Source organism: Cheilinus undulatus, linkage group 14 (assembly GCF_018320785.1).
Source record: "Cheilinus undulatus linkage group 14, ASM1832078v1, whole genome shotgun sequence".
NCBI classification, from domain to species: domain Eukaryota; kingdom Metazoa; phylum Chordata; class Actinopteri; order Labriformes; family Labridae; genus Cheilinus; species Cheilinus undulatus.
Window position 1 is genome coordinate 9,952,955 of NC_054878.1, and position 27,148 is coordinate 9,980,102.

The 27,148-nt window shown below is 38.8% G+C and overlaps 2 protein-coding genes across 3 annotated transcripts in view; one reads left to right on the plus strand and one right to left on the minus strand.

The window, feature by feature from the left end:
- adgrf3b (adhesion G protein-coupled receptor F3b) overlaps nt 1–14,700 on the plus strand; it is a 31,065-nt gene extending 16,365 nt beyond the window's left edge. Inside the window, exons 9-18 of one of the 2 annotated variants that reach the window (XM_041804640.1) lie at nt 666–896; nt 4,210–4,443; nt 4,619–4,756; nt 4,838–5,037; nt 7,430–7,627; nt 9,577–10,881; nt 12,169–12,210; nt 13,024–13,053; nt 13,139–13,215; nt 14,278–14,700. In XM_041804640.1, coding sequence (XP_041660574.1) covers nt 666–896; nt 4,210–4,443; nt 4,619–4,756; nt 4,838–5,037; nt 7,430–7,627; nt 9,577–10,881; nt 12,169–12,210; nt 13,024–13,053; nt 13,139–13,207 — 2,447 coding nt within the window. In that variant the 3' untranslated portion in view covers nt 13,208–13,215; nt 14,278–14,700. Of the gene's footprint in view, nt 1–665; nt 897–4,209; nt 4,444–4,618; nt 4,757–4,837; nt 5,038–7,429; nt 7,628–9,576; nt 10,882–12,168; nt 12,211–13,023; nt 13,054–13,138; nt 13,216–14,073; nt 14,131–14,277 lie in introns of those variants that run through there. The other variant, XM_041804641.1, reaches the window with a different exon arrangement.
- Nucleotides 14,701–14,832: 132 nt separating this feature from the next.
- On the minus strand, nt 14,833–26,740 carry mep1a.2 (meprin A, alpha (PABA peptide hydrolase), tandem duplicate 2). Its single transcript, XM_041804643.1, has 14 exons — nt 26,628–26,740; nt 26,519–26,543; nt 26,386–26,439; nt 26,261–26,298; nt 26,097–26,172; nt 25,901–26,018; nt 25,567–25,742; nt 24,216–24,437; nt 23,762–23,908; nt 22,344–22,559; nt 21,705–22,154; nt 18,160–18,333; nt 17,729–17,930; nt 14,833–15,956 (listed from the first exon to the last, which is right to left on the minus strand). The coding sequence occupies exons 1-14, from the start codon at nt 26,697–26,699 to the stop codon at nt 15,806–15,808; spliced, it is 2,121 nt and encodes a 706-aa protein (XP_041660577.1). The 5' UTR covers nt 26,700–26,740; the 3' UTR covers nt 14,833–15,805.
- Between the last annotated feature and the right edge of the window lie 408 nt (nt 26,741–27,148).

Here is a 27,148-nt window from a genome sequence, read left to right on the forward strand (position 1 = left end):
ATAGTGAAGAATCCTTTAAAAACATCCCTGGATCCAGATGGTGATCTGGATCACTCCCAAAATCTAATTTGTCGATTACTCCCTCCCCAGTGGAGTGGAGACACGGTGAGTCAAAGCATTGGCTTCGCTATGTGTGAAAGTCATGGCAGATGGTGAATATTCCTCTATTCCTCCCAGCATTGTGAGTATTCTCGCTACAATTTGCTGTCTTTCTCTCTGTTACGCTCCAACTCCTCTCCTCGATGGGGTCGGTGTCTTTCAAACTCTATACACTCCAAAACTTTGGATAAGTTACTCATGTCCGCCATCTCCTGGTGTACAGTGGTAACAGCGCAGACCGATCTCTCAATAGTACAGAATCCTTTAAAAAATTCCTGGATCCAGACAGTGATCCGGATCATTCCCAAAATCTAATCAGTTCTTCCTCATGCCATTTCTGACATTTACTGAAAATTTCACAAAAATCCGTCCTTGACTTTTTGAGTTATGTTGCTAGCAAACAAACAAACAAACGAACAAATAAACAAACTAACTAACAAACAAACCCACCCGATCACATAACCTCCTTGGCAGAGGTAATTATCAGCCTGTTTGTGACTGAAAGGTCGTAACTCTCTGACAAATCAAAATGAGAGTATTTACAGTGTATTGGCTTCTCCACACAGGAATGGTCACCATAGAGTCCCCATCATCCCCAGTGTGCTACAAGTCCTCACCAGTCCTTCAATGCGTGCTTGAGGAGGAGACGGAGAGTTCTGGCTGGAACATAACCAGGGAGCAGGAGCGCTTGGAGCTCTTTGAGGGCAGTGTGGTCAAACTGGACACCAGCTGTGTCACGGAGGATTACAAGTCTTGTACTCAAGTTACACTCGAGGAAATCACAAGCATCTGGGAAGGTAAGAAAAAACTTTTCACAGAGATTGAAGCTTCAATTTAAATCTGTTTTTCTAGACCCTGAAGGAATAAATGGTTGGGTAAGTTCTTAACAACCCAGGAAGCCTTTACTGTAAGTCAAGAGACAATGTTGGCTTGAGCTAGAATGAACAACAGCCCAAATAGTTTCAGGGGTTTCTTAACCAGTTTATCATTCCATGTTAATTCTCATTGCTGCAAATGCAAGTGTTTAAGTTTTTACAATAAATGAAGTATGTTTAGTGAGATTTGCTGTCAAGGTTCAATGATGCATGCAACATATTCCAAAAAAGTTGGGACAGGAGCATGTTTACATCTGTTACACCACCTTTTAATATCTTAGGCTGGCCTTACACCAGAGGACTATGCTAAAACTCTTAAAAGACTCTAAAAAGACTGACATCTAAGACCCTCTCACATGTCAAGAGAATTTGTTATCAACTCCCTGAGTTTTTAGTCTCAGAATAAGATTTTGCATCAACAATTTTTTGGCAGAAGGAGAAGATGAAGAAGACTTAGGATATTATCGTAACATCAAGACTGAAGAAATACTGCCTTAAAACGGCTCAAATCAAGTCTTATGACGAGACAACGGGAGCGAGCTGTGACTTTAGCAAGACTCCCATGATTTTACTCATGTCAGCGACTTTGAAATCGAAGAAAAAAATTGTTAGGTGTAAGGCCGCATTAAGCCTCTGTGGATTGAAGACATTAATTGTTTAAGTATTGAAAGAAAGAGAAATATGATCCTCTCAAATAAAAAACAAAAACCAATGCTTCCGATCAGAGCTCAGCTGCCTGGCTCTGTGACAGAGTAGAGAGACAGAAGTTGGGGATTATTTTGACTGTTTTCTGGCACAAATCTCCCTTTTATGATACTTCAAATGACCCGTAGTCCACTTTGGCTGATAGATTTGGGAAATTTACCTCAAAATGAATAAAAACACAGCATGTAGCTGGATGTTAACTTCAATGAAGGCAGAGACAGACTGTACTGAGATGATATATCATTGTAGCATTAAGGGGGTGGGGTAATTCTCCATGTCACAGGCATTTCTCCTGCTCAAATAAAACCAAGCCAGGAAAGATGTGAACAACTTTCTGACAGTCTAAATCAGAAATTCAGTCAAACATAGATCCCAGTGTTGTCACACGTTACATATGTTGGAATAAGTCCAACATATTTAGTGTGTTGAGAGACAAAAAGTTTGAATTTCACTTTAAAGGGACATCAGGTTGTTCAGTTGTTTATTCATCTTAAGGTGCAATGATGTACTGTGTTAACTGACAATGGTTTTCTGTAGTTTTCCTGAGCCCACGTTGTAATATTTGTCACAGAAAGATGATGATTTTTAATGTTGTGGCACCTGAGGGACCAAAGGTCACAGGCATTCAGTGTTTGTTTTCATTCTTCCTGCTTACATGTGGAGATTTCTCCAGGTTCCTTCAATCTTTGATGATATTATGGACTGCAGATGGTGAAATCTAAATCTAAATTTCTTGCAAATTTGTTGAGTAGCGTTGTTGTTGTTGTTGGATTGTAAGCAGAAACTCACTCTATCGTTGAATGTGAATTACTGAGCCTTTCAGTAGTGTTTCTTTTATACCCAGTCACGGTGTTATTGCCTTTGGAAATTAAACTTCTCACCTGTGGAATGTTCCAGGTGTTTATTTGGAGCATTCCACAACTTTCTCAGTCTTTTCTCTCTCCTGTCCCAGTTTTTTGGGACCACATCATCAGCATCAATTCTGGAAAGTGTGTTTAATTTTAAAGGGAACTAGAGAATGCAATTTCTGAAGAAACTGCTAAACAGCTGCGCCAAACTGCTAATGCTTGGTGGGAACAATCCAAGAAAGAGGCTACATTAGCTATGTTTGTTATGCAAGCTATGGAGATGATGTAGCTAAATATAATAATAACCAAGCTATGTTAGCTACGCTATTTATGTAAGCTATATAGGTAATGTAACTACATCTAAAACTGACCAACTCATGTTAGCAATTTTAGTTTTGTTAGCTATGTAGGTAATGTAACTACATCTAAAACTGACCAACTTATGTTAGCAATGTTAGTTTTGTTAGCTATATAGGTAATGTAACTACATCTAAAACTGACCAACTTATGTTAGCAATGTTAGTTTTGTTAGCTATATAGGTAATGTAACTACATCTAAAACTGACCAACTTATGTTAGCGATGTTAGTTTTGTTAGCTATGTAGGTAATGTAACTACATCTAAAACTGACCAACTTATGTTAGCGATGTTAGTTTTGTTAGCTATATAGGTAATGTAACTACATCTAAAACTGACCAACTAGTGTTAGCGATGTTAGTTTTGTTAGCTATATAGGTAATGTAACTACATCTAAAACTGACCAACTCATGTTAGCGATGTTAGTTTTGTCAGCTATATAGGTAATGTAACTACATCTAAAACTGACCAACTTATGTTAGCAATGTTAGTTTTGTTAGCTACATAGGTAATGTAACTACATCTAAAACTGACCAACTTATGTTAGCGATGTTAGTTTTGTTAGCTATATAGGTAATGTAACTACATCTAAAACTGACCAACTTATGTTAGCGATGTTAGTTTTGTCAGCTATGTAGGTAATGTAGCTAAAGCTAAAATTAACCAAAGCTATGTTAGCTACATAAGCCAAATAGGTGATGTAGCTTAGTAGCTTAATCTAAAGCTAATGGAGCTACATTGGCTAGGTCCAATATTTAGGTAGCATAGCTACATAACTAACGTAGCTAAAGCTAAAGCAAACAAAGCCACATTAGATAAATTAGATTATGCAATGTTTGCTAAAGCTAGAACCATTGTAGAAGTAGTTACATTAACGGTGGCCTACTTTAGCTTGGTTAGCATTAACTAAAGCTTATGAAGCTACATTGGCTTTTAAAGTAACAGTATCCATATCCATGGGAAGTATGTACTGTTAGCTAAAGCTTATGAAGCTAAAGCCAGCCACTGCTCATTAAATTTCTTCTAAAATGTGTCTATGCGTAATTCAATCCTGGATTAGAACTCAGACTTTTTTCTCAGTTTTATTTTTAATATTCTTCTTTGTCTGCAATGTTTGCGATGTGGTTGTTTCATGAATGTAACTTTATGAATAAAGTTGAATTTGTAAAACTTATAAAACACTGTACTGACAAATTACAGCCAGGTCATAATTGGCAGTGTTCATCCATTAAAGCCATTGTAAAAATCAAATGAGTGTTTTCAATTCTCAGACAATCGGTTGTATCTTTAAAGTGAGTAACCTGATGTTGAAATGTTTCCTGCAGGCATGTATGAGTGTGGATTCACCAGTGGGTCAATCAGGCACACAGCCAAGAGCAAACTTGATGTGGCGTCGCTTCCAGATGAAATCATTTTGTCAACAAACCCTCTCACTACAGACTGCTCAAAGAAACAGAAGGTTGAACCAGTGGTAATCATGGCCACTATTCCAAAGAGCACAGAAAACTTCAGAGTTGTGTGTAAATACACGTATGGGTGTACAATTCAGTCAAACACAAGTAAGACAAACTTACATCATCTTTCAAATATTAACTGTGCACTTTTGTGTTTTCTGTCACACATACTGTTTCTATAATATATAGTAATATATATAATACTATAATATGATAATACTATTACCATTTATCCTAGAGACATTTATATTCAGGTAACCTAACTTACCTATCTTTACAGCTGATGGAGACCACCAGATCTATAAATTTGAGGCTCAAATCAACTGTGAAAAACAGGAACCACATTTTGCCAATATCACCTTTAAAAACTCCAAAGATCAAGAAAAGAGCGCAAAAGTGGATATCCCAGTGATTTATGGTAACTGAAGATTAATATTCTTAAATTGTCCAAACGACTTTATATATTTCCTCTAACTTATGAATTCATTTTAATTTTCAGAGGGTTCACCATTTTGCGAAGAAGAAGTGCTTAACGGAGAGTTTTGGCCAAGGACCCCAAGTGGAGACACAGCCATTAACCGATCGTGTACCGAGGGCAGAACAGGCTACAAGTCACGGACGTGTAAAGACAGAACCTGGGAGCCCGTGTTTTTCTACTGCGTTAACCAGGAGTTAAACAATGTGGAGCGGGATGCAGATGTGAGTGGATCATTACAGTATTGGTGTTCTATCTACAATCACAATTCCAAAAAAGCTGGGGCGCTATGTAAAATGTAAATCAACAAAATGCAATTATTTGTAAACCTCATAATCACATTTGTTATTCATAATAGAACATTAACAACATATCAGATGCTGAAACAGACATTTTAGAACATCGTGAAAAATATTAGCCCATTTTGAATTTGATGGCAGCAGCACATCTCAAAAAAGTAGGGACAGGGCAACAAAAGGCTGGAAAAGCAAGTGGTACAGGAGGAGCATTTTGCTACTTATTAGGTAAATTAGCAACAGGTCAGTAACATGACAGGGTATAAAAGGGGCATTTTAGAGAGGCAGAGTCTACACTGTGAATATTGTGTACAAATTTCCTATTCTGAGGGACCATTAGCCCTTTGATGCCTGTTAACTCAAATAATAGCAAGAAAATTCAAATTTTTTGAGATTTATGTTTATTTAACCTTCTACCAAAATCCAAAAAATGAAAATTGCCATAAAATTTAGCATATATTTTTTTGTATCACATTTGATGCATTAGGCATACTGGCAACTGATAATTCACTGGAGGGCTTTTTTTCATTTATCAGATTGTACTTAAAATGTTTTTAAGTAATTAATAGATCATGTTAATCAGATAGAAGTCTCATGAAAGTGTGTATCGAATATGATACAGTAGGCATTAAGGGGTTAAGGAGAAAATGACAATTTACCAAAAAATGCTCAGAAATATAAAACATGATGATCTATCAATTTTTAGGGTAATATATTTTAATTAACTCAAGTCCTAATCAAATAATGCAGGTGTTTTAACCCTTTACATGCCAGTTTTATTACAGTGCGTTAAAAAGTACTTACTCCTTGGATGTTTTAGCTTTATTTGATTTTGTAAATCAGTCATGGTCAATATATTTTGGCTTTTTTGACAAAAAATAAAATAAAATACAAAAAACCCTCTTTAATGTCAAAGTGGAAAAAAAGATTTCTACAGGGTAATATCAATTTTAAAAAACATGTAAGGTAAAATAAGTGAATACAGAAATATTTTTCCCCTTAAAGTGACTGACCTGATTCAGCAGAGGTCCAGCCAGCTGGTGCTAGTAGTCTCAGAATTAGTGAAATGGGGATCACCTTTGACTGCTTGATGCATGGGGATAGGCTTGCACGTTTGTACACTGCATTTTTATTCCATTATTCTTTGCAGAACTTCTCACGCTCTGTCAGGTTGAACAGGGATCTGGCGTGAACAGCCTGTTTTGAGTCCATCCGCAAATTCTCTTTTGGGGCGAGGTCTGGGCTTTGGCGCGGCCACTCCAGAGCATTTACCTTTTATCGTCTCCTAAGCCATGGTTCTCTTGTAAACTGAATGAGATCATCCTCCTTTTGCTGCATTCATTTGACCCTCTACCTTTACAGGCCTTCCAGGGCCAGAAGCATCCCCACAGTATGATGCTTCCACTACCATGCTTCACAGGGGGATGGTGTGTTTGTGGTGGGGTGCAAAGTTTGGTGTTTGCCAAACATAGCGTTTTGTATGTTGCTGTATGCAGAGTCTCTCCTATCTCATCTGCTGAAGCTTGTAACTCCTTCAGAGTAGTCATAGGTGTCTTGGTGGCCTCTCTCACGAGTCTCCTTCTTGCACGCCCTCTCAGTTTGTGAGGTTGGCCTGATCTAGGCAAATTTACACATGTGCCGTATTCCTTTCATTTCTTGAGGATGGATTTAACTGAAATTTTTGTTTCCATCTTCTGACTTGTACTTCTTAAAAACCTTTACTCTGAGTTGCTTGGAGGTTTCTTTTGTCTTCATGGTGAAATGGTAGCCAGGAGACTGATTGACCAGTGACTGGACCTTCCAGACACAGGTGCCTTCATATTACAGTCACTTCAGACACATTCACTGCACTCAGGTGAATATTCATACGGTCACTCATCTTACATATTTTTTGTTTACTTTACATTAATTTGTAGAGATTTATTTTCACTCTAACATTAATAAGGTTATTTTGTAATTTTTGTAGCAGAATTATATTGACCATGATTGATTTATAAAATCAATGAAAAGGTAAGGTATCCAAGGGGGGGAATACTTTTTATAGGCACTGTACCATTTAACATCTTCAAGAATCACAGTACCACAGAAAACACCACTTTATTTCCTCTTTACTCACAAATGTTCTTTCACTTCCTGGCCATCAGACCCCTCTCAGAGGCATGAAACCACCAGACAGTAGTTCTAGTTCAACTCTGTTTACTCTACTGTGATGTAAAAACTCTGTGTGTCTAAATGGTTGATATGGTAGTGTAATGTGTGCTAATGTGACATACAGAATCTTTTTCTCATTCATTCATCATTTTCATTTATTCTTTTCTAGAACTTCATGAAGGGTCTAGGTGCTACTGAAGAGGTGGCCTTTAATATATTTGAACGCCTAAAGAACTTCTCAGTCACATTTGTCACTGACACCAGCAGCATCAGCGACACCACAGCTGACGTCAACGCTTCCATCAACGTTCTCAGTTTGATGGCCAGAGCCTCAGAAACTATCGAGTTACACGAAGAAGTCTTTGATGTAAGTTACTGTGGACTACTGTATTATCACCTTTCTGGTATTATATGTGATGTTTTCAGCCAAGAAGTCATGAAGAACAACGTCAGATTTTATACATATATGCGTTTTATTCCAACTGAATCACATTGCAAGATGTTATTTTACAGTAGTTGTGAAACAAAGCTCATCAGATGCAAAAGAGAGAAAGAATAGGAAGATGAAGAAAGAGAGAACAGAGTGATGTAGAAGGAGGAAGGAGATGTAGGAAAAGAGAGTAGAATAGCAAGAAAGAAAGAAGAGGGGGGATGCAGAAAATGAGAAGAGGTCAATGCAGAGACAGAGAAAATCAAGACAGAGAAGAAGGAGAAACAGAAGAGTTAAATGCAGAAAGACAAAAAGGGGATGAAAAAAGAGAGGAGGAAGTTGCAGAAAGAGAAAGAAGCATGGTGCAAAAATAAAGAATAGGAAGAAGCAGGACAAGAGAAGAGAGACACAAAAGAAGAGAATGGGAAGTTGCAGAAATAGAAGAGGGAGATGCAAAAAGAAAAAAGTATAATGCAGAAAAAGAAGATGAGAGAGGGAGGATGGTGCTGCAAAAAAAATAAGGGAAATCTAGAGATCTAGAGAGAGAGGGAAGTGGGTGATGCAGAAAGAGAAAAGAGAAACACAGAAGGAGAAGAATAAGATGCTGAAATAGAGAGAAGTGGGGGGTGCAGAAGGAGAGCAGGGAGTTTCAGAAAGAGGGAGGAGGATGCAGAAATAAAGAAAAGATAGATGCAGAAAAGGAAGATGCAAAGAGAGGGAAGATGGTGCAAAAAAGAAAGAAGGGAAATGCAGAAAATGAGGAAATTAAGATGTGGAAATAGAGAAGAGGTAGATTCAGAAAAAAATAAGTGGTAGATGCAGAGAGAGAAAACAAGTAGATGAAGAAAGACAGAGGAGGGAGTTCAGATAAAGGGAAGAAGGTAATGCAGAAATAGAGGAAGGAGTTGCAGATAAAGGGAAGAAGGTGATGCAGAAAGAGAGAAAACTTTAGAGCATAGCAATGTAAAAGATAAAGTTTGCTTTCCAGGTGATCTTAAACTCATTTTCTGAGATGAGTCTCTAACATCAGCAATGACAGTAACAAGTTCAATCAGGACAGACTTAGTATGAGTTTAACAATAATTTCTTTACAAATTCAATGAAAGAATTATGCAAAGTCCTTGGTGATTAGACTCCAACATGATCATTTCATGTATTTAAAGGGGTAGTGAAGCAAATGGCAGGAATAGGATACCCCCTATGGAGTCCAAACACTGGTGGTGGTTTTGAGAGTGGATCAGATGAGGAGCAGACTTCTGAGAAGCTGCCCAGGAACCAATGAGGAGGGATGACGGATGAGACTGGGCTATGCAGAATGAGCAGGAGACCTGTGAGGATCTGGACTAGATGCTGATTCACTGAATAGTGGTGGCTGGGGTGGAGGAGGGTTGCAGCAGAATGAATGGCAGACTATGAAAGAGAGAATGACAGATTTAAAATCTGACAGGTGCATGATGATTGGTCAAACGAGGTTGTGGCAGAATCCGATTAGCCAAGTACTTAGGAGAGTGAACGCCCATAATCAGCTGATCGTTAGAGTAGGAGAAGAGAAAGAATGGAAAAGGGAGAGATTTGAATGAGTGGTGACTGAAGAATGAGCAGAAACAGTCTTCCTACTGGAACTTTCACTGAGCTCTATTTGTGAAGAATTGGCAGTAGTAACAATGTTTGATAGAAAACTGAACATGTTAGTATTAGCATTACTAGTGAAGATGATCATGACATGGAGAGGACTGATATTTCTAATTGGAGCAGCTGAAGTAAAGCTGCTCATAGATTCACTGTCACACTTCTGATAATGATAATAGAAAGTGTTAGTAAAGAAACCATTCCAAGCTTATTTTCTTTATTGTCAGCAAATAATTTCTCTTATTTCTCTGTTACAGGATTTTATCCTCGCAGCAAGCAACATGCTGAATACAAGCTGGAGTGGGGTCAATGAGTCTGTTGTCCACGACATGTCATCGAGTTATCTCGAGTCTGTGGAGAATCTGGTTCAGAATATCAAAGTCAATCAGAGCACTGGCGTCCAAAGTCCCAACTTAGACCTCAATTTCTGCTCCAGGCCAGACTGTAATGTGACCGTGTTTGACATCAGAGTGACAATGAACATAACATACGGAATAATGAAAACGCTCGGCATTAAAAATCTTATGGATAGAATGACAAACAACTTCAAAGCACCTGGGAATGTCAGCCTCATTCTATCCGCCACTCTAGAGAACAACAACGACACATCTTTACAAATCCGAATGGACTTCCCCACTGAACAGCAAGAGTTTGGTAAGCGTGACTGCGTCTTCTGGAACACGACGGATAGAGAGTGGTCCAAGGTAGGATGCACCGCTAAAAAAAGTCATGGTAACCGAACAGTCTGCGCGTGCACCCACCTCACCTCGTTCTCTGTCCTCATGGCAAAGGGCAAAATAAAAGACGAAGTTCTAGATCTCATCACTCTAGTAGGCCTCGGTGTGTCCGTCTGCTCGTTGCTGATCTTTCTCATCGTCGAGTCTTTAGTGTGGTCGGCTGTTGTGAAGACCAACCTTTCACATTTTCGCCACACAGCCCTGGTGAACATCGCTGTCTTCCTCTTGCTTGCTAACTGCTGTTTTCTGGCTTCAACTTCTCCTGAGGACCTCAGTGAAAGCTGGTGCTTTGCTCTGACCGTAGGTAAACACCTGTTTTACATGGCCATGTTCAGCTGGATGCTCTGTATGAGTGTCATGCTAGTCCACCAGCTCATCTTCGTCTTCAGCCCACTGAGGAAAAGAGTCTTCATGTTCCTCTCCAGCATCGTAGGCTACATTTGCCCAATACTTATTGTGGGATCCAGCTATGTCTACTGCAGATACACAGGGAGGGACTACTTCAAAAAAGACACATGCTGGCTGGTTTATGTCAGACTGTTGGAGGGCTCCATACATGCTTTCCTCCTTCCCGTGGGAACTATTATTTTGACAAATCTCTTTTCCATGGTGGTCGTCATCGTTACATTGGTGAAGTCTTCAGCCCCTGAGGGCAGCAAGGCAGAGGACAAGGAAACAATCAAAAGCATTCTTAAAGTAGTCGTGTTTCTAACGCCTGTCTTTGGAGTGGCGTGGATTATCGGCTTTGCACAGCTCATGCTGAATGATGAAAGTCCCTTACACCGTGTTGCCCTTTACAGCTTCACCATCCTCAACTCCTTTCAGGTATGTTTAATTTAGTTCTTGAAAATTAAAGATTAGAGGGAGGGGTTGAATTTCTTATTTTTCCTTTTAGCTGATCAGATCACTTTTTTCAGTCGGGTCTACAGAGCATATGATATAAGACAGCCCCCACCCCCCCCACAACCATCCACCCCAGCAGGAACAGCATGTTACTCACTGGGTGCAAGTCCCAGATAAATACTTTTGTCCACAAATTCCTACAGTAATCTTTGTAATGGACATTTTGTACAAAGAAAGCTTTGAAAACTTAAAATACCTGCAAAAAATGACCCGAATTCCAAAAAAGTTGGGGCACCATGTAAAATGTAAAGAAGAACAGAATGGATTGTTCTGCAAATCTCATAAACCCATATTTATTCACAACAAAACATAAACAACATATCAGATGTTGAAACTAAGACATTTCATTTCATGAAAATTATTTGTTCATTTTAATGGCTGCAACACATCTCAAAAAAGTCAGGGTGGGGCAATAAAAGGCTGGAAAAGTAAGTGGTGCTAATGAAAAGCAGTTGGAGAAGCATTTTGCACTTACTTAGGTTAACTGGCAACAGGTTAGTAACATGACTGGGTGTAAAAGGAGCATTTCAGAGAGGCAAATTTCTGTTTGAAGTAAAGATGGGCAGAGGTTCAACAAGAATTGTGGAACACTGCACCTGCAGAATTGTGGAACAATTTCAGGAAAATGTCCTTCAACATAAAATTGACTGTCAATATCCCACCATCTGTAGTCTATAATATCATTCAAAGATTCTGGCTAATGTGGACAAATCTCTCTGTGTAAGAGATGAGGCACAAAGGTAGATACTTGATGCTCTTGATCTTCAGGCCTTCAGACGGCACGACATTAAAAACAGGCATGATCCTGTCCTGGGCATTAACAGTTAGCTGTATCATCCACAAATACAAGTTAAAGCTGTATCATTCAAAGAAGAAGCCCTATTTTGATGCAATTCAGAAACCTGTCAGTCTTCTCTGGATCACAGCTCATTTAAAATAGGATGAGGCAAAATGGAAAACTGTTCCGTGGTCAGATGAATCAAACTTTGAAATTCTTTTTGGAAACCATTGATGTTGTGTCCTGTGGACTAAAGAGAACCATCCAGCTTGTTATGTTATCACTTCAAAGTCTGCATCTCTCATGGTGTGGGGTTGCATTAGTGTCTATGGTGTGAGCAGCTTACACATTTGGAAAGGAACTATCGATGCTGAGAAGTATATAGAAAAGGATTATAACTACTAATGATGACATTTCTCTGTTTTCTGCAGGGCCTGTTCCTTTTGATAACAGGATGTTTTGCAGAGCAGAAGGTGTGTTTGATATTTCAAGTTAATACTTAAAGACAGATCAAAAAAACAGCAGCAATGATGACATGTGCAGAATTCCTTCAGTCTGATTGGGAATTCAAAATGCATGGATTTTATAAACAGTTTATAAACCATTTATTCAGCATCAATGTATGGAGTATAGTAACTGTTTATAAACTGTTTATAAACTGTTCATAAACTGTTCATAAACAGCTCTTTTAGCATGCATGCATGGAGTTTATAAACAGTTCATAAACGGTTTATTCAGCATCAGTGTATAAAATATAGTGAATGTTTAAAAAAGGTTTATAAACGGTTTATAAACAGCTTATTGAGCATCCATGCATGGAGTTGATAACCGTTTATAAAACTGGCTGTTTATAAACTGTTTTAAAATCATTTATAATCAGTTTATTTAGCATCCGTGCATAGAGATTATAAACGGTTTAAATTTGTTTATAATCAGTTTATTTAGCATCCATGCATAGAGATTATAAACCATTTCTAAACAGTTTATAAATGGTTTATTTAGCATCCATGCATGGAGTTTATAAACCATTTCTAAACAGTTTATAAATGGTTTATTTAGCATCCATGCATGGATGCTAAATAAAGTGATTTAATTACCCTACCCTTTGATGCCTTTAATTGCAAGTGATTTCTGTTTTTATTGTCTATCTTTGCCTTTTATCCCCTGTTGATTACTTTGGCCCTTTATTGTTGCTGCATTTGTAAGGTGTCCATAAATGTTATGTATTTCTTATCATTTCTAACTTGGAATTAATCTCACCAAGCTTTTTCTGTCATTTTGAACAGGTCAGAGAGGAGTTGTTTAAGCTCGTAATGGTAAGTCAAACAACACATCTGAAGCAGATTTACACCATAAAATGATGAAAATGTGGAATGTTACTCTGTCTGCTTCCTCCATCAGGCAAAGTCAAAAGGAAAAAGCGAGAGCATGAAAAACCTGACTTCCACCACATACACAAAAGACAAATGAAGACAAAGGTCAGTATTATTTCATTAGCCTTATGTTCATTTCTACTGGTCCTGTACTACAGAGAAGACCTGACCTGCTGATGTAAATTATATAGATATTCTTTCTAATGTCCAGTTTGATACAAGGGTGAAGCAATGTGAACAAGCTTAGTCAGGGTTAGTTATAGCGCTACAGATGAGTACACTTTCTCCACATGATTTAGCTTTACTTAAAAATGGCATTTTATTTTTCACTCAGAAAGCATCTGTGGTTGCCACTGTTTTGCAATGCAGCCTTTGGCTGTGTTCCCTTCTGTTCCCTGCCTTACTGAGCACTGATTCGCCCACATTCTTCAACTTTCTGGAGATAAATTGGAAAAACTGACCCTGACCCTGTGAGAGCTAAAGTCCTAGGGTCCTCAAACGCAGAAGTGATTTAGCACTTTAGCACTTCTGGTACCTCGTCTGAATTTTTGACTGGGTTTTCAGTTAAATGCCCGAAATAAGGTCTGTCATGAACACAGAGATTTTAAGGTTTTATCCCACAAAATAAAATACATCTGAAACATGCCACACCTTTTAACTTTTCACATCTTTATAAAGGTGGTTGCTGAAGGACAGCTAACAAGGTCTACAGTTATTGATGGGACCACATACGTCATCACCCAAAGCGTGGCGACTAAGCCGTTCACTCTTATCCATGGGTGATGACAGAAAATTCAGTTGGCCGTGTTGTAGTTTAATATAGCATGACGTTAGCTTTTTACTTTTGTCAGTTAGATTAACGAACCACCAATGATGCTTATATTATCAATTTATGAGGATTATCTTTATGATAAAAAAAGGGCAAGTTTCCTAAACTTTAATGGACACAGATTTTGTTTTCAGCAATGATCCAGAAACCCACTGAAAAATGCCATAGGCTCGTTGCTGAGTGAACCCATGTGATGCTACCTTCAGTTTTTTTCCTACAAAATGGCGTCATGACTGCACCACTCTATCGAACAGAAGAAAAGTGAATCAGTAAAGCTGATTTTTTTTTGCTTCTGTAACAACTCAAAAGTGTTTAACACTTTGTCATGTCCTTTTTAGGTTTTGGGGAGACAAACAGCGTTTGACCAGCACAGCTTCACTTTTTGTTTGCAGCTAGATGATAGAGTAGTTTCTATGTGGATTACACGATAAAGATAGTTGTGTTTAAACTAGCTGAACTGTTGATTACAACTGAACTGGTACATCTATGTTTAGATCATGTTTATTTGATAGTGACCTTTATTGTAATTAATAGTTGTAGCAGTCACAATGATGTGTGTCTTTAAATCAAATACTGCTCTGAGGAGATGTGACGAAGGTTCATGCAAACTTTAAGTCCATACCTGTCTTATAGTGAAGCAGGTTTCTCATCCACACAGAATCAAACTGTTTTCTGTTTGCTGTGCATTTAATGTAGTCAGACTGTAAACAAAATTTTTTGTTTTTTCATAAGTTTTCCTTGGTGTGAATATTTTTGTTTAAAGGAAGGAGACATGAACCTAACCTGTACTCTATGTGTGGCTTTGTATCTCAGAAATAATTTTCATGATGCATATATGTAATCAAATAAAAGATGATAACATAATAGCTTTTATTGTTTATAAAGCTGCATACTTGAATTTACATCAGACTTTACTTTTCTAAACAAGAATTAATGAAGCAAGAACATTAAGATTTACTTAAATATATAGATTAAAAACAAGCACATTAAACACTAATAAACTGATGCAAAAGGTTCAGTGTTTGGCACCAGTTAAGCCTTTTTTTTTTACTGCATTTAAAGACCCTGTAAGGTGAAAATACATCTGTATTTCAGTTTGTTGTAAGACAGGTCACTGTGTTATGAACCCCTAAATCAAATTTCAGTCAAAATATCTTTTGGTTTACAAAATTAAGCTTCAAAATCATGAAAAATAAAGCAGTAAAATCTGCTCCCTTCAGGATGGTGCCTGGTGGTCTGAATGTCAACATTATTAGCAGAGTACAGCTGCCTGGCTCTGTGCCAGAGAAGAGACAAAGTCCTTTTTCTGGCTCAAATCTCTGTAATGATGCTTTAAATGATCCATGGATCACTGTAGCTGATTGATTTGGCAAATTTATCTCACAATGAACCAAAAAACACTTTCAATAAAGGCAGTGACATCAGCTAACAACAGACTGTACTGAGATGAACTGCTCTGTGATATTATATTGTAGTGTTAGAGGGGCGGGGTCATTCCTCACTGTGGGCTGATGACATCACCTGTCCACATATTTGCCCCGCCCACATTAAACCCAGCCAGGAAAGAGGTGACATGTAGACCTCAGTGTTCTCATGTTTACAGCAACCATATTCAAACATATCGAGTGTGCTACGAGACAAAGTTTGTATTTCACTTTACAGGGTCTTAAGGGTTAAAAGCAGCACTCATGCATCCCACCCAAATGTTCATCATGAAAAGGGCAGTGAAGGAGCCTTGTCTTCAACCAGTAGTACCTCATGGGTGTATGTGGGGTATTTTAGTTGTAATTATTTAAAACATCCTGTATATTATGTCAAAAATCATAAACAAAGACACCTAAAGGCGTCATTCCTCTGAATTTAGCTTCACTGAGCTCTCCTGATGACGGTGAAGATAGCGAGGGTCAGCAAAACGGTCCCCGCTACTCCACCAATCAGAGCTCCCAAAATGTTTCCATGTATGTTCACTTCCTCGCAGCTTTTACCGGTGTAGTAGGTGGTCTGTGTCGATGCACACCTTAGAAGCAGAGAACAGAAGTTTTAGTATAATAAAATAACAAATAAATGTACCAGTCGCTCTGTGTAAAAGCCTGAGATATCTGTACGCCTGTGCCAGGTCTGAGAAAGACCAGACCATCCGGTGTCATTTGAGGAGTATGAGGCAGTAGCTACAGGTGTGTTTATGTTGTACTGCAAGCACGTGAACTATGGCGACCAGTGAAGCAATAAGCTTGGATGCAGGACATTTCTTTATGAAAAGCAAAGAACCACACTGAATGATTTTCTTGTAGGAAAATGTGTCTTTTCTGGGCCTAACAGCAGCACGCATTGATGGAGGAGATAGAAAATACCATTAACACATAATAACAGTATTGGCCTGAAGAAGTCCTTAAAATGACTCCCCCATCTCTCTCTCAATGACTGACACTAATTCTGACTAACTGAGACCCCATCAACTGACCGACACTCAGCCAAAACATCCGCTCTAAAACGGATCCAGGTCTGCATTTTCAGCAGAAACAGGACCTTCAGGAGATTAGTGGACATCATTACACCTCTCAGTCTCATTGTCAGGTCTGACTTATTCCAAATAAGTGGGAGAAATTAAAATTGCATTCCAAACAAAAGCCCAGATATCAGGATCTTGAAGATAACATGATGCCTAATGAGTATTTAATGTAAAATCATCTGTGAAAATTGGCCATAATATTCCAAATCCTCTACACCACTGATCTTCAACTGGCGGCCTGGGGGCCATATCAGGCCCCCCAAAGCTTCCTGTCCGGCCCCCAGGGATCATTAAATCCAGAAAAGGAGGAAAAGAAGATTCGGTGGTTTTAAGAGCAACATTTGGCTTTAAATGTCTACAGCTGTTAAATCCATCCAACAAACAATTAATATTAAAATAGTTATAGAATGACTTAACATTTGATCTGTTTTCTGATATTTTAAAAAGGGTGAAGGTTGGCAGAAGTTTCGCAAAAATTGGTAGAAAAAGTGGTGAAAAGAGGCAAAAATGTGGCAAAAATTGGTAAAGCAGGAAAAAATGGAACAAAAGTATCAAATATTGGTTACAAAGAAAAAATTGTTCAAAAAAGCAATGAAAATGGGCTTAAAATGGCAAAAATAGAATAAAAAAGTGGCAGAAATGGATAAAAGAGTAGCACAAAAGGGATAAAGCATGCAAAAATGTATCCAAAAAATATCAAAAATGGGTTAAAAATGACAAAAATTGGATTTAAAGTTGAAAAATGTTGAAAAAATGTAATAAAAAGGGGTTAAAATGTGGCAAAAATTAAATGAAAAGTGGAAAAAATGGACGAGTGGCACACAGGGGATAAAACATGCAGGAAAAGTGGTTTCAAAAGTGGTTAAAATCTTGCAAAAATTGGGTTCAAGGGGCTAAAAGGGTTTAAAAGGATCAAAACTGGGTTAATACTGGTGCTAAATTACAATAGCAGGGTGCCCCTTCTCTGGGATTTTCATGGGTCCAGCCAATTCTGTTGTCAGGCCTGTCTCCCTTTGGCCTGCTGCATTATAGATAATACTGGTAATGCCTAAAATGTCCTGCGTTTTGAAAGAAAATTCAAAAACTATTACAATAGTATTACAATCAGACCAAACTATTTATTTAATGTTTATTATGTGAAAGTACGGCCCCCAGAGTTTCTGTCGAGACTCAATCTGGCCCTTGTGCAAATGTACTTGATGACCCCTGCTCTACCCTGTAGTTTCAGTTCGCATATTTTAAACCAGAACTCATGTAGTCCTAGAAACTCAGACACATACCTGCATGAAGCTGCTCCTCCAGTCTCCACACACAGGCCTCCGTTAAAACAAGGATTGGGGTGACAGGGGTTGACAGACCGGGCTTCTCTGTGTTTGGGAAGTTCTGGTTTTATTTCCACCTCCACAGCTGGCTCCTCCACTTTAGTGTGCTTCAGTGGAACTGGTGTGACAGGAACCTCAGATTTTATCAGGTGGGTCAAATCTGACAAAATAACAGGTCAGTGAAATATTAAAATATATTCAATAACTGGGTAATACTTTTTTATTTAAGCAAAAAACATGGAGATTACGGAAGCAGAGGAGAAATGGATCTGACATTTGTGTGAGAGGTTTCTAATTGTAGGTTTGTGGTGGTGTAATGAGAGGTTTTTTTGTTAAATGACAGATGTATGGTTTGTTTAGGTCAGGTAGGAAGAGCTGATGTTTCTCACCATTGAAGTCAGCAGTGATAATCAGGTCGGCGTTCTTCAGGAAGCTCCTCTTCTGTAGCTGCTGGTGAGAAATGAACGTACTCCAGCCATAGTCCTTACCGCGATAACAATTACAGCTTTCATCAAACACTGCTCCTGAAGTGGCTGTCGGTTTGTTCCAGTGGACACCACCGTCTGAGGAGAATCATCAAAACACATTTAATTTATCAACAAATTCACATTATTGCTGTCTACACCAGTGGCTCTCAATGTGGGGTCATGAGGCACTGGGAGGGGTTGCCAGATGCCAGATCACACATTTTTATGAAAATATCTGCATGAAATTAGTTAAATGTAAAATGAAAACATGTTAATTTGGTGAGATTTATGCTGAAATCAAAGAAATGTTTAAAAAAGCTGTAAAAAGTTATTTTGCACACGGGCCTGCCAAAAGAATTGGACACGTTTGTTGGAACTCAAAGTGTGTCAGACTGTTATTAAATTTTAACGGTGAAAGTATTTGATTGTGCCACTTTTTAGAAACATTTCCCAACCAATTATGCCACTTTTCATCGATTTTGCCAAAGTAAGACCCAATTTTGCCTTTTTTTAACCCACTTTTGCTGCTTTACACCAATTTTTGCCATTTTTAACACATTTTTGGCACATTTTGTAAATTCTAAACCCCTTTACACTACTTTTTTGCCTGTTTTTGCCACTTCGAAATCAATCATTGCCTCTTTCCACTCATTGTTGCCTCTTTTGACTCATTTTCGCCACTATTAACCCCTCTTTACCACTTTTTCCACTCATTTTTGCCAATTTAACGCATTTCTGCCTATTTTTTGCATCACTTTATCCATTTTAGGCAGTTTTAACAAATTTTCTCTGCTTTTAGATCCCTTTTCACCAAATTTTCCATCCATTCTGCCACTGTAAACCCATTTCTGCCACATATTAAATCCTTTTTACCACTCTTTATTCCTGTTTCTTTCACTTTAACCAATCTTTGCCACTTGTATTTACATTTTGCCACATCTTACCCATTTATGCTATTTTCAAAATCCCATTCCACCACCATTTCCACCACTTTACACAATTTTTAATCTTTTTTAGCAATTTCTAAACAGTTTTAATTCTGTTTTTAGGAAAAGGGACTTAGATTTTTAAGGAGGTCATATACTGCATTAGAGGTATTGTACTGATGAACCTTTGGCAGCTTTAAGCCAAACAGTTTTGTCTCTGTGTTGACACAAGTCACAGCTAAACATTTCAAACACAGATATGATTATTAATAATGTATGAACTCTGCCCATCTTTACTGCAGAGACTCTGCTTCTCTAAAATGCTCCTCCAGCTTTTTGTCATTACTTTTCCTACCCCCCCCCCATCCCTACTTTTTTTTAGATATGTTGCTGAATCAAATTCAAAATAAACTAATATTTTTCTCAGTTTCAACATCTGATATGTTGTTTATGTTCTACAGCAAATAACAAACAGGGTTCGGAGATTTTGGAAATTATTGCATTTTGCTGTTATTTACACTGTAAAAGCACCCCAAATTTTTTGGAATTAAGGTTGTACATCACTGTGTCCTTGAAAAGCATGTTTATGACAATATGAGGGAGAAAAGCTGTTAAAAGGCCATGCTAACCTCTTAGCTCGTAGCTAATTCACCCCTACTCAGTCTCAATGTCAGCATGGCATGAAGGAATACTAAGCCACAGTAAAGGAGCCATGGAGAGGATGTACGGGTTGTTTGCACAAGAGATAGGCAAATGAGCTCTGACATCAGGCCGTCACTGAAGTCACGTTGTTAATGCATACAATGAACACAAGTCACTTTGTATCTGAATACCCAAATTGTATCATCTATGCAAAATACAAACAGAGTGTAAACACTACGTTTGATTATTTTGGTTCTGTCACATCTAAAGTCCCTGTGCTTGTTTCAGCTGTTTTCATTAATTTGGTTAGGAAAGAAACAAATTAAAGTTTGTCAAAATATGAAGCAGTTAGTAACTAAGGCCTGAATACCTATTTGTAAAAACATGAACATTTTTATTATATTTTTTGCCAAAGAAGCCAAGAGTCTCCAGATATAAATTCCAACTGATTCATAACTGTGAGTTAAAGATACTGAAGGCTGCTATATGAATCATGTTGGTATTCAAAACTGTAGAAAGAGCCCTCAACACAACACTGACATTAAGGTTTAGTGATTAACTATCAGACAGTGAACAGGAAGAGAAATCTGCATGCATGAAGTCTTGTCTCACTTAAATAAGTTCATGACAGCGCAAAAATTTACACAGTCATCTTATAATCCAACCTTACTTCATAAAGAGTTCACATACTGATTTCAGCCTTGTAAAGCCACATTATGTAATAATGCCACATTATGTAATAACCCTAACCATAGGACTTACTGTGGACTCCAAGGTATGGCCTACCCAACTACCTTGCCCTAACTCTATCCGCTTAGCGACTTATGCCTAGACCTAACCCCCCTTCAGGGCTCTAGAATAAACACCTACCCTACTACCTTGCCCTAAGCCTAACCGCTTAGTGGCTTAGAAAATGTGGCGTTATTACATGATGGATGGAAAATGTATTACATTATTACATAATGCGGTGCTACAAGCCTTGATAATTCATGACATTAGAGATTACTGATAGAAATGGTAAGTGTACAGAGCTGCAAAAAAAGTATTTTTCCCTTCCTGATTTCTTATTCTTTTGCATTTTTATCACACTTAAATGTTTCTGATCATCAAACAAGTTTAAATATCAGACAAAGATAACCAGAGTAAGTACAAAGTTGTTGTTTTTTAAATTGTTTTCATTTATTTAGGTAAAAAAAAAAAAGCCATCCTGGCCCTATGTGAAAAAGTAATGGCTCTAAAGCTAATAACTGGTTGTTCCATTTTTGGCAGCAACAACTGCAATCAAGAGTTTGTGATAGCTGCTAATGAATCTTTCACATCACTGTGGGAGGAATTTTGGTCCTCTCTTCTTGCAGAATTGTTTTAATTCATCTACATTGGAGGGTTTTTGAGCATGAATGGCCTGTTGAAGGCATTTCAATCAGATTTAAGCCTGCACTTTGATACTCCTACTTCAAAACCTTCACTTTTTATGGCATCCAGAGGTGGGCTTGCTGGTGTGCTTCAGACCATTGCCTTGCTGATAACCCCCTTGAGTTTGATGTCATGAATTGTTGGCTGGACATTCTCCTTCAGGATTTCCTGGTAGAGAGCTGAATTCATGGTTCTTTCAATGAAGGCAAGTTGTCCAGGTTAAAGCAAAGCGAAGCAACCCCAGACCATTGCACTGCCACCACCATGTTTGACTGTTGGTATGATGGTCTTTTGATGAAACGCTGTGTTAGTTTTACTCCAGATGTAATAGGATGAATGCAAAAACTTGTGTTTTTTCAGTCCACAGAAAAAAGACCCCCAAAAAATCTTACAGAATCTTACAGAAAACCAAACATCCACTTGTCTCTGTACCTAAAACTGCCTCCTTAGCTAATAATCTAGTGAGTAAAAAGTTAGCCTTCCTACCTTTTGTTGTAAAGCTTCTTGTTGACGACATCCTTAGTTTAGCGTCTGGGTCCTGGTCCATGACTACGAGGGTTCCCTGCCTATTAATGGCAGGCCACTCCATTACTGCGTCATCTTCCCCACTGCAGAGGTGCAGAGTAACGCCAACATAGTCTGGGTACTCGGCGTCTCTACCGTTTGGATAAACCGTGATACCGAATGAGTAGCCTTCAGGGCTGTTGAAACACTCGCTGTTTATCTTACTGCCAGCAGGAGTGCTGGCTAGGATGTTGGTGAAGTTGGGAATTTGCCAGACAGCACTGGGGCAAACGGTTTCTGTGAGAGTGATGTCATCAATGAGGATGGCGCCAGAAGAGCCAGCCGCCGCTCTGATGCCCTGGAAGAAGTAACGGAACTTCTCCGTCATCTTGAGAGTCACATGGGCAATTTTCCAGGAGTCATCTCCATCACCTGGAAGACAAAATATCGTGTGATTTAGACATTATAGCATTAGGACGATATCTTCGTCAATACTAAAATACTTGTCTCTTTTACAGTTGCATCAAATGGACAGGGTCAGAATGATTATTTTCTTATCTGCTCCTCAGTCGACTCTATAATGGTCCAAAGATGAAGCACATGAACAGAAACATCAAATACCTATGATGGTGTGGATCTTCTTGACACTCCGTACGGTCCCTGTCCCATCATCAGTCTTGACCCATATCACAAGTTTGTCTGAAGCGGTCCCGGTCATTCTGTAGAAGAACTGCAGGCACTGCTCGTCCCTGTTTGGGTAGAGGATACGGGACTCCAGAGAGGCACTGCTTCCAACTTCACCAGTGGATTTGTCAAACTTCATGAAGTAGCCAGAGTCTAAAATCCAGGCAACAATAGATGGACAGTTTTGAGAATGACATTAAATGATAGCTTGGATCATTAGATCATCTAAGGCTTTTTAGGTGTGCTGAACCAACCCTATTTTATCCCTGAACCCCTAAAAAATAATGAGGCCACTGCCCAATCAGACTTTTGAAACCAGATGGAAATTATGCACAACACTATTCCAAAAAGTTATGATGCTGTGTTAACTGTTAATATAAACAGAATGCAAAAATTTGTAAATCTCTTAAACCCACATTTTATTCACAATAGAAAACAAACAACATATCAGATGTTGGAATGGAGACATTTTACCATTACATTCAAACTTTAGCAGCAAATTTTTTGATTTTCTCTGTTTCAAATGTTGATTCATGTGACCACAGAACAGTTTTCCATTTTTACTCAGTCTATTTTAAAGCTTTGGCCCTGGGAAGACAGCAGCATTTCTGGATCGTGTTCATATATGGCTTCCTCCTTGCCTGATTCAGCTTTAACTTGCAAACTGTGTTAACAGACAATGATTTCTGGAAGTGTTCCTGAGCCGATGCAGTGATTTCCAGTACAGAATAATGCCTGTTTTCAATGCAGTGCTACTTTAGGGCCCAAAGATCATGAGCATCCAATATTGACTCACAGCCTTATCCCCTCTGCTCAGAGATCTCTCCAGATTCTCTGAATCTTATAACTATAATAAACACTGTAGCTGGGGGGATATTCAAAGTCATGACAATATGTATAGGAACATTTTTTCTAAAATTTCCCCCTAATTTTTAGGCGCATTGTTTGCAGATTGGTGAACCTCTGCTCATCTTTATTTCTGAGAGACTCTGCCTCTCTAAAATGCTCCTTTTATACCCAGTCATGTTACTGGCATTTTACCAGTTAACTTAAAAAGCTGCAAAATGCGCTTTTATTTGTACCACTGGTTTTCCAGCCTTTAGTTGCCCCATTCCTTTTTTTACATGAGCCGCCATCACATTCAAACTGAGCTAATGTTTTTAGTGAAATGGTAAAATGTCTCTGTTTCAACATCAGATATGTAGTTTTGGTTCTATTGTAAATAAAATATGGTTTTATAGCTTTGATAAACCCTGCATTCTGTTTTTATTTACAGTTTACATGACAGGAAGCAATAGCCTCGAATGTGAGAACACCTTTAGAGATTTTTCTTTTATAAACCTCAGCCTCAGTACCTCTGCAGCGTCCTGCCAGGGTGTGGTCTACATCAGTTGGGCTGCTGAGAGTCTGGACCCAGTCTGCGTTGTCGTTCTCATTCTGGATCATTCCACAGATGTTGATCAGCTCAAAGGAGCACTGGTCCAGGAGAGTGTGTGTATTGGCTGAGAAATGACATCCAGAATTAAACACATCAGGTAAGGCAGAGATGAGCACATGGTTTATTTAATTTGGAGGATTTCAAGAACAGAAGTAAAGTTTTATATTTCATGTTAATATATTGTTAGTGTGTCACTTTAGGTCAATAACAGGAAAAACAAGATTAAGACAACACCGAGGAATTATGACCTTATAGGACTAACTTGTAAAACACATCCGGCAGACACTGGCCATCATTTAATGATATGATTCTGAGCACCCATGGTAAGCAGATGTTTAAACTTTAATGTAGGTATTAAAGGACCCACTCACCACAGTCGTACATGCGGTTGAGCCTGGTGATGTCTACAGCGCTGAAGTCCAGACGCTGGCCAATCACGTCATTAAAATACGGTATGGTGGTGGTGATTGTTGGTATGCTGTCGTTAATGTTGAAGGAGAGAGGTCTGTAGTGCATGATGGACTCGTAATCATAGGGCGTGTTCAAATCAGTGATGAAGTCATCCTCGTATTTATTGAAGTTGTGCTCCTTCCCTGTGAAAAGATGAACGAACTTTAAAAGACACATCATTATAAACCAGCTTCTTCTACTACTACGTGCAGCTCAGTGGATAACATGGGCTTGCTGTGCAGACACAGTGGTTTTTGAGGTGACAGGAGACTTTTATTGCCTTTAAATCTCATCTCACTGACTCCAACTTGTGTTCATCTGTAAGGAGAGTCATAACAGGCCGTTTGATCACTTGAATTTGATGATTTCTGCCTTTTATTGAGGAAAAATGTGAACAAACTGCCCCGCCATGGAAAGAGTTAGTTTTTATGATGACGTCATATAGCTAATACGACACTCCGGACTTTGGGCTCAAGTGGTATCAGGCCCCTAGTGTGTAAGCCACATAAGTGTTCCCAAGAAAGTTCTCTGTTTATGAAATAAACCTGTGGGGAAAATACTTTCATCCTTATGCTATGGTTTCATGAGGGCTCTGGTGGGAACCAGAAGCTTCTCAGGTTTTCTGAAGTTTGTGAAAAGCTACAAAAACATACCTGCCACTGCAGCTACTTTTTGTTTACCAGTAACTGTTGTAGCTGGAGAGGAATGTGGCAGACATGCTCAAGCCGTGGATCACAAATAGCTAGATAATAAGGGTGTGACGAGACACTTAGCTCACGAGACGAGATTTAGGCTCACGAGAGTGAGAAGAGACAAGAGTTTCCACTATTTTAACTTTGATAATAGGATGTATGACTGGGAAAAGTTGTCTTTTATTCAGCTGAAAGCAATGATTTGAATGGTTCATTGAGGAACGAACAACAAACAAACTATTTGAAAGTGTGAGGGGAAATTGTGTGGGCAATCTCCAGTTCAGTCAGACTACTGATGGGAACTGCTTTTTTATCTGCAACCTGTTATCTTGCAAGGCATTTTTCTTCTCTTTATATTTCAGCGCAAAGGCATCTGATGACACTCACTGCCTTCAGTTCTAATTAGCTGTCTAACACTAATGTTAGCTAGCTTCCTAGCCTACAGGCAAATACTGCAAATGTAGAAAATACTTAGAGTGTCATGTTGTGGTTGGAGCAGGGTTTTGACAGGCCAAATTGGTCTGGGGTATACTGAAGTTTGGGAAGAGCTGGAATAAAATATAAATTAACTGTGACCAACCTTCTTCAATCTGGTCCCACCAGATTTTGACGTAATCGTCTCTGTCAGAGCGAGACTGCTCATGGTAAAAGCCCAGAGCGTGGAGGAGCTCATGCTCCACAACAGCTTTAGTGTCACATCCAGCTCCTATGGACACATTCTGGCCAACTTTATCATCCCCAACATACGACCAGCATCTGATTTAATGAGAAAGACAATAAATATGGTTAAACAACAAACCTATGGCGGTGTAAGTGTACTCATAGCAGTATTAAATCACATCAGAATCTTCTGTCTCCGGTTCTTGAGGCAACCTTTCTGATGGAACGATGACAGTATGCATAGAGCAGCTCACCCTGAGAGCTTGGTGAAGGAGATGTAGCTGCTCTCACCCTCATAGGGCTTAAAGTCCACACAGGATCTCAGACGGTATTCCTCAAAAGCCTGGAGGATCACACCTTTAGCATTCAGGTCTGGAGAAATGGAGAAAACCTCCAAATAAGCACACTGAAGCACTGAAAGGAGGTAGAAATGTACTCTTTAGTGCATACCTAAAGAGTCAGTTAAGATATAAGGGATTGGAAACGTCCATCTTCTTGTTTCATCAAGGATTGCATTCCTGCTCGGCTGTAAAACGCAGACGAAGCATTAATAGGAGAGGATATCTTTCAGTTCTTCATGATCGTATTGCCTTGCTTCCTCTCTGTGTACTTACATTCCCAGCAATGTCTCCCTCAAAAAGGTGATTCAACCCTAAAAATGTTAATACATATAGTTAACTCACTTAAAAGTCAGCTGATAAACACAGATCATGGTGCAAGAAAGTGCTTACAAGCATACCTCTATTGATCTCTAGTATGTCATCCCTCAGCTCACCAGCATCTGCATCATCACCTGGAAAACAAATTCACTCTCAGAGCAGATAACTAACACATTTAAGATATTTTAGGATAGACAAGTTTAAAAGACAAACCAGAGCCTGTCGGAGCAGCCTGGACCTACAGGAAGAGAAAACTTTAATTTAAACCGACTCAATAGACAAATTTTTTTCAGTAACATATTCAATACACACTGTTTCCTACCTCAGTAAACAAAAAGAGTCCAATCAACGCAGCAATCTTCACCAAAATGTTCCTAGACGTCATGCTGTCCATCTGAGAGAGAATTATTTCACCTCTACATGTGTAAACATGCTCATAAGACAGCAGAGAGGAACTTTGATCAGGATTATAGTGTTTAACCATTAACAGGTAGTCACACGTGTACTGGTTTACCACTGAGGCTACATGTTGACAGCTGTGTTGGTAGGTACATGTGATGAGAGCAGGCTGCAGAGTCAGCTGATCCACCAAAGATTGATATCCTGAAGTCCAATAAAACCAGCAATTATGACGTTAATGGGTTTGACCTCTGCAGATCTGTAGGTGCTGATAGTGCCATTAGTTCAAGTAATGTCAGCTGGCTGTGAAGAAACAGAACTCTCTATATCAGGGGTGTCCAAACTTTTTACACTGAAGGAACATACAGGACAACAAATAGAGCGACAGCCTGGTGGTTAAATGCTTTCACAAGACTTTTACCTTTGACTCATGGCCACCAGAAT

Bases quoted from the DNA above. Each gene is read 5' to 3' on its own strand.
- mep1a.2 (XM_041804643.1), bottom strand. From the start codon at position 26,699: ATGGACAGCATGACGTCTAGGAACATTTTGGTGAAGATTGCTGCGTTG. The intron at 23,909-24,215 runs GTGAGTGGGTCC...GTCATTTCTCAG, and splicing joins CAACCGCATGTACGACTGTG to CCAATACACACACTCTCCTG. The intron at 22,560-23,761 runs GTACTGAGGCTG...CCTGGATTTTAG, and splicing joins CCTGGCAGGACGCTGCAGAG to ACTCTGGCTACTTCATGAAG.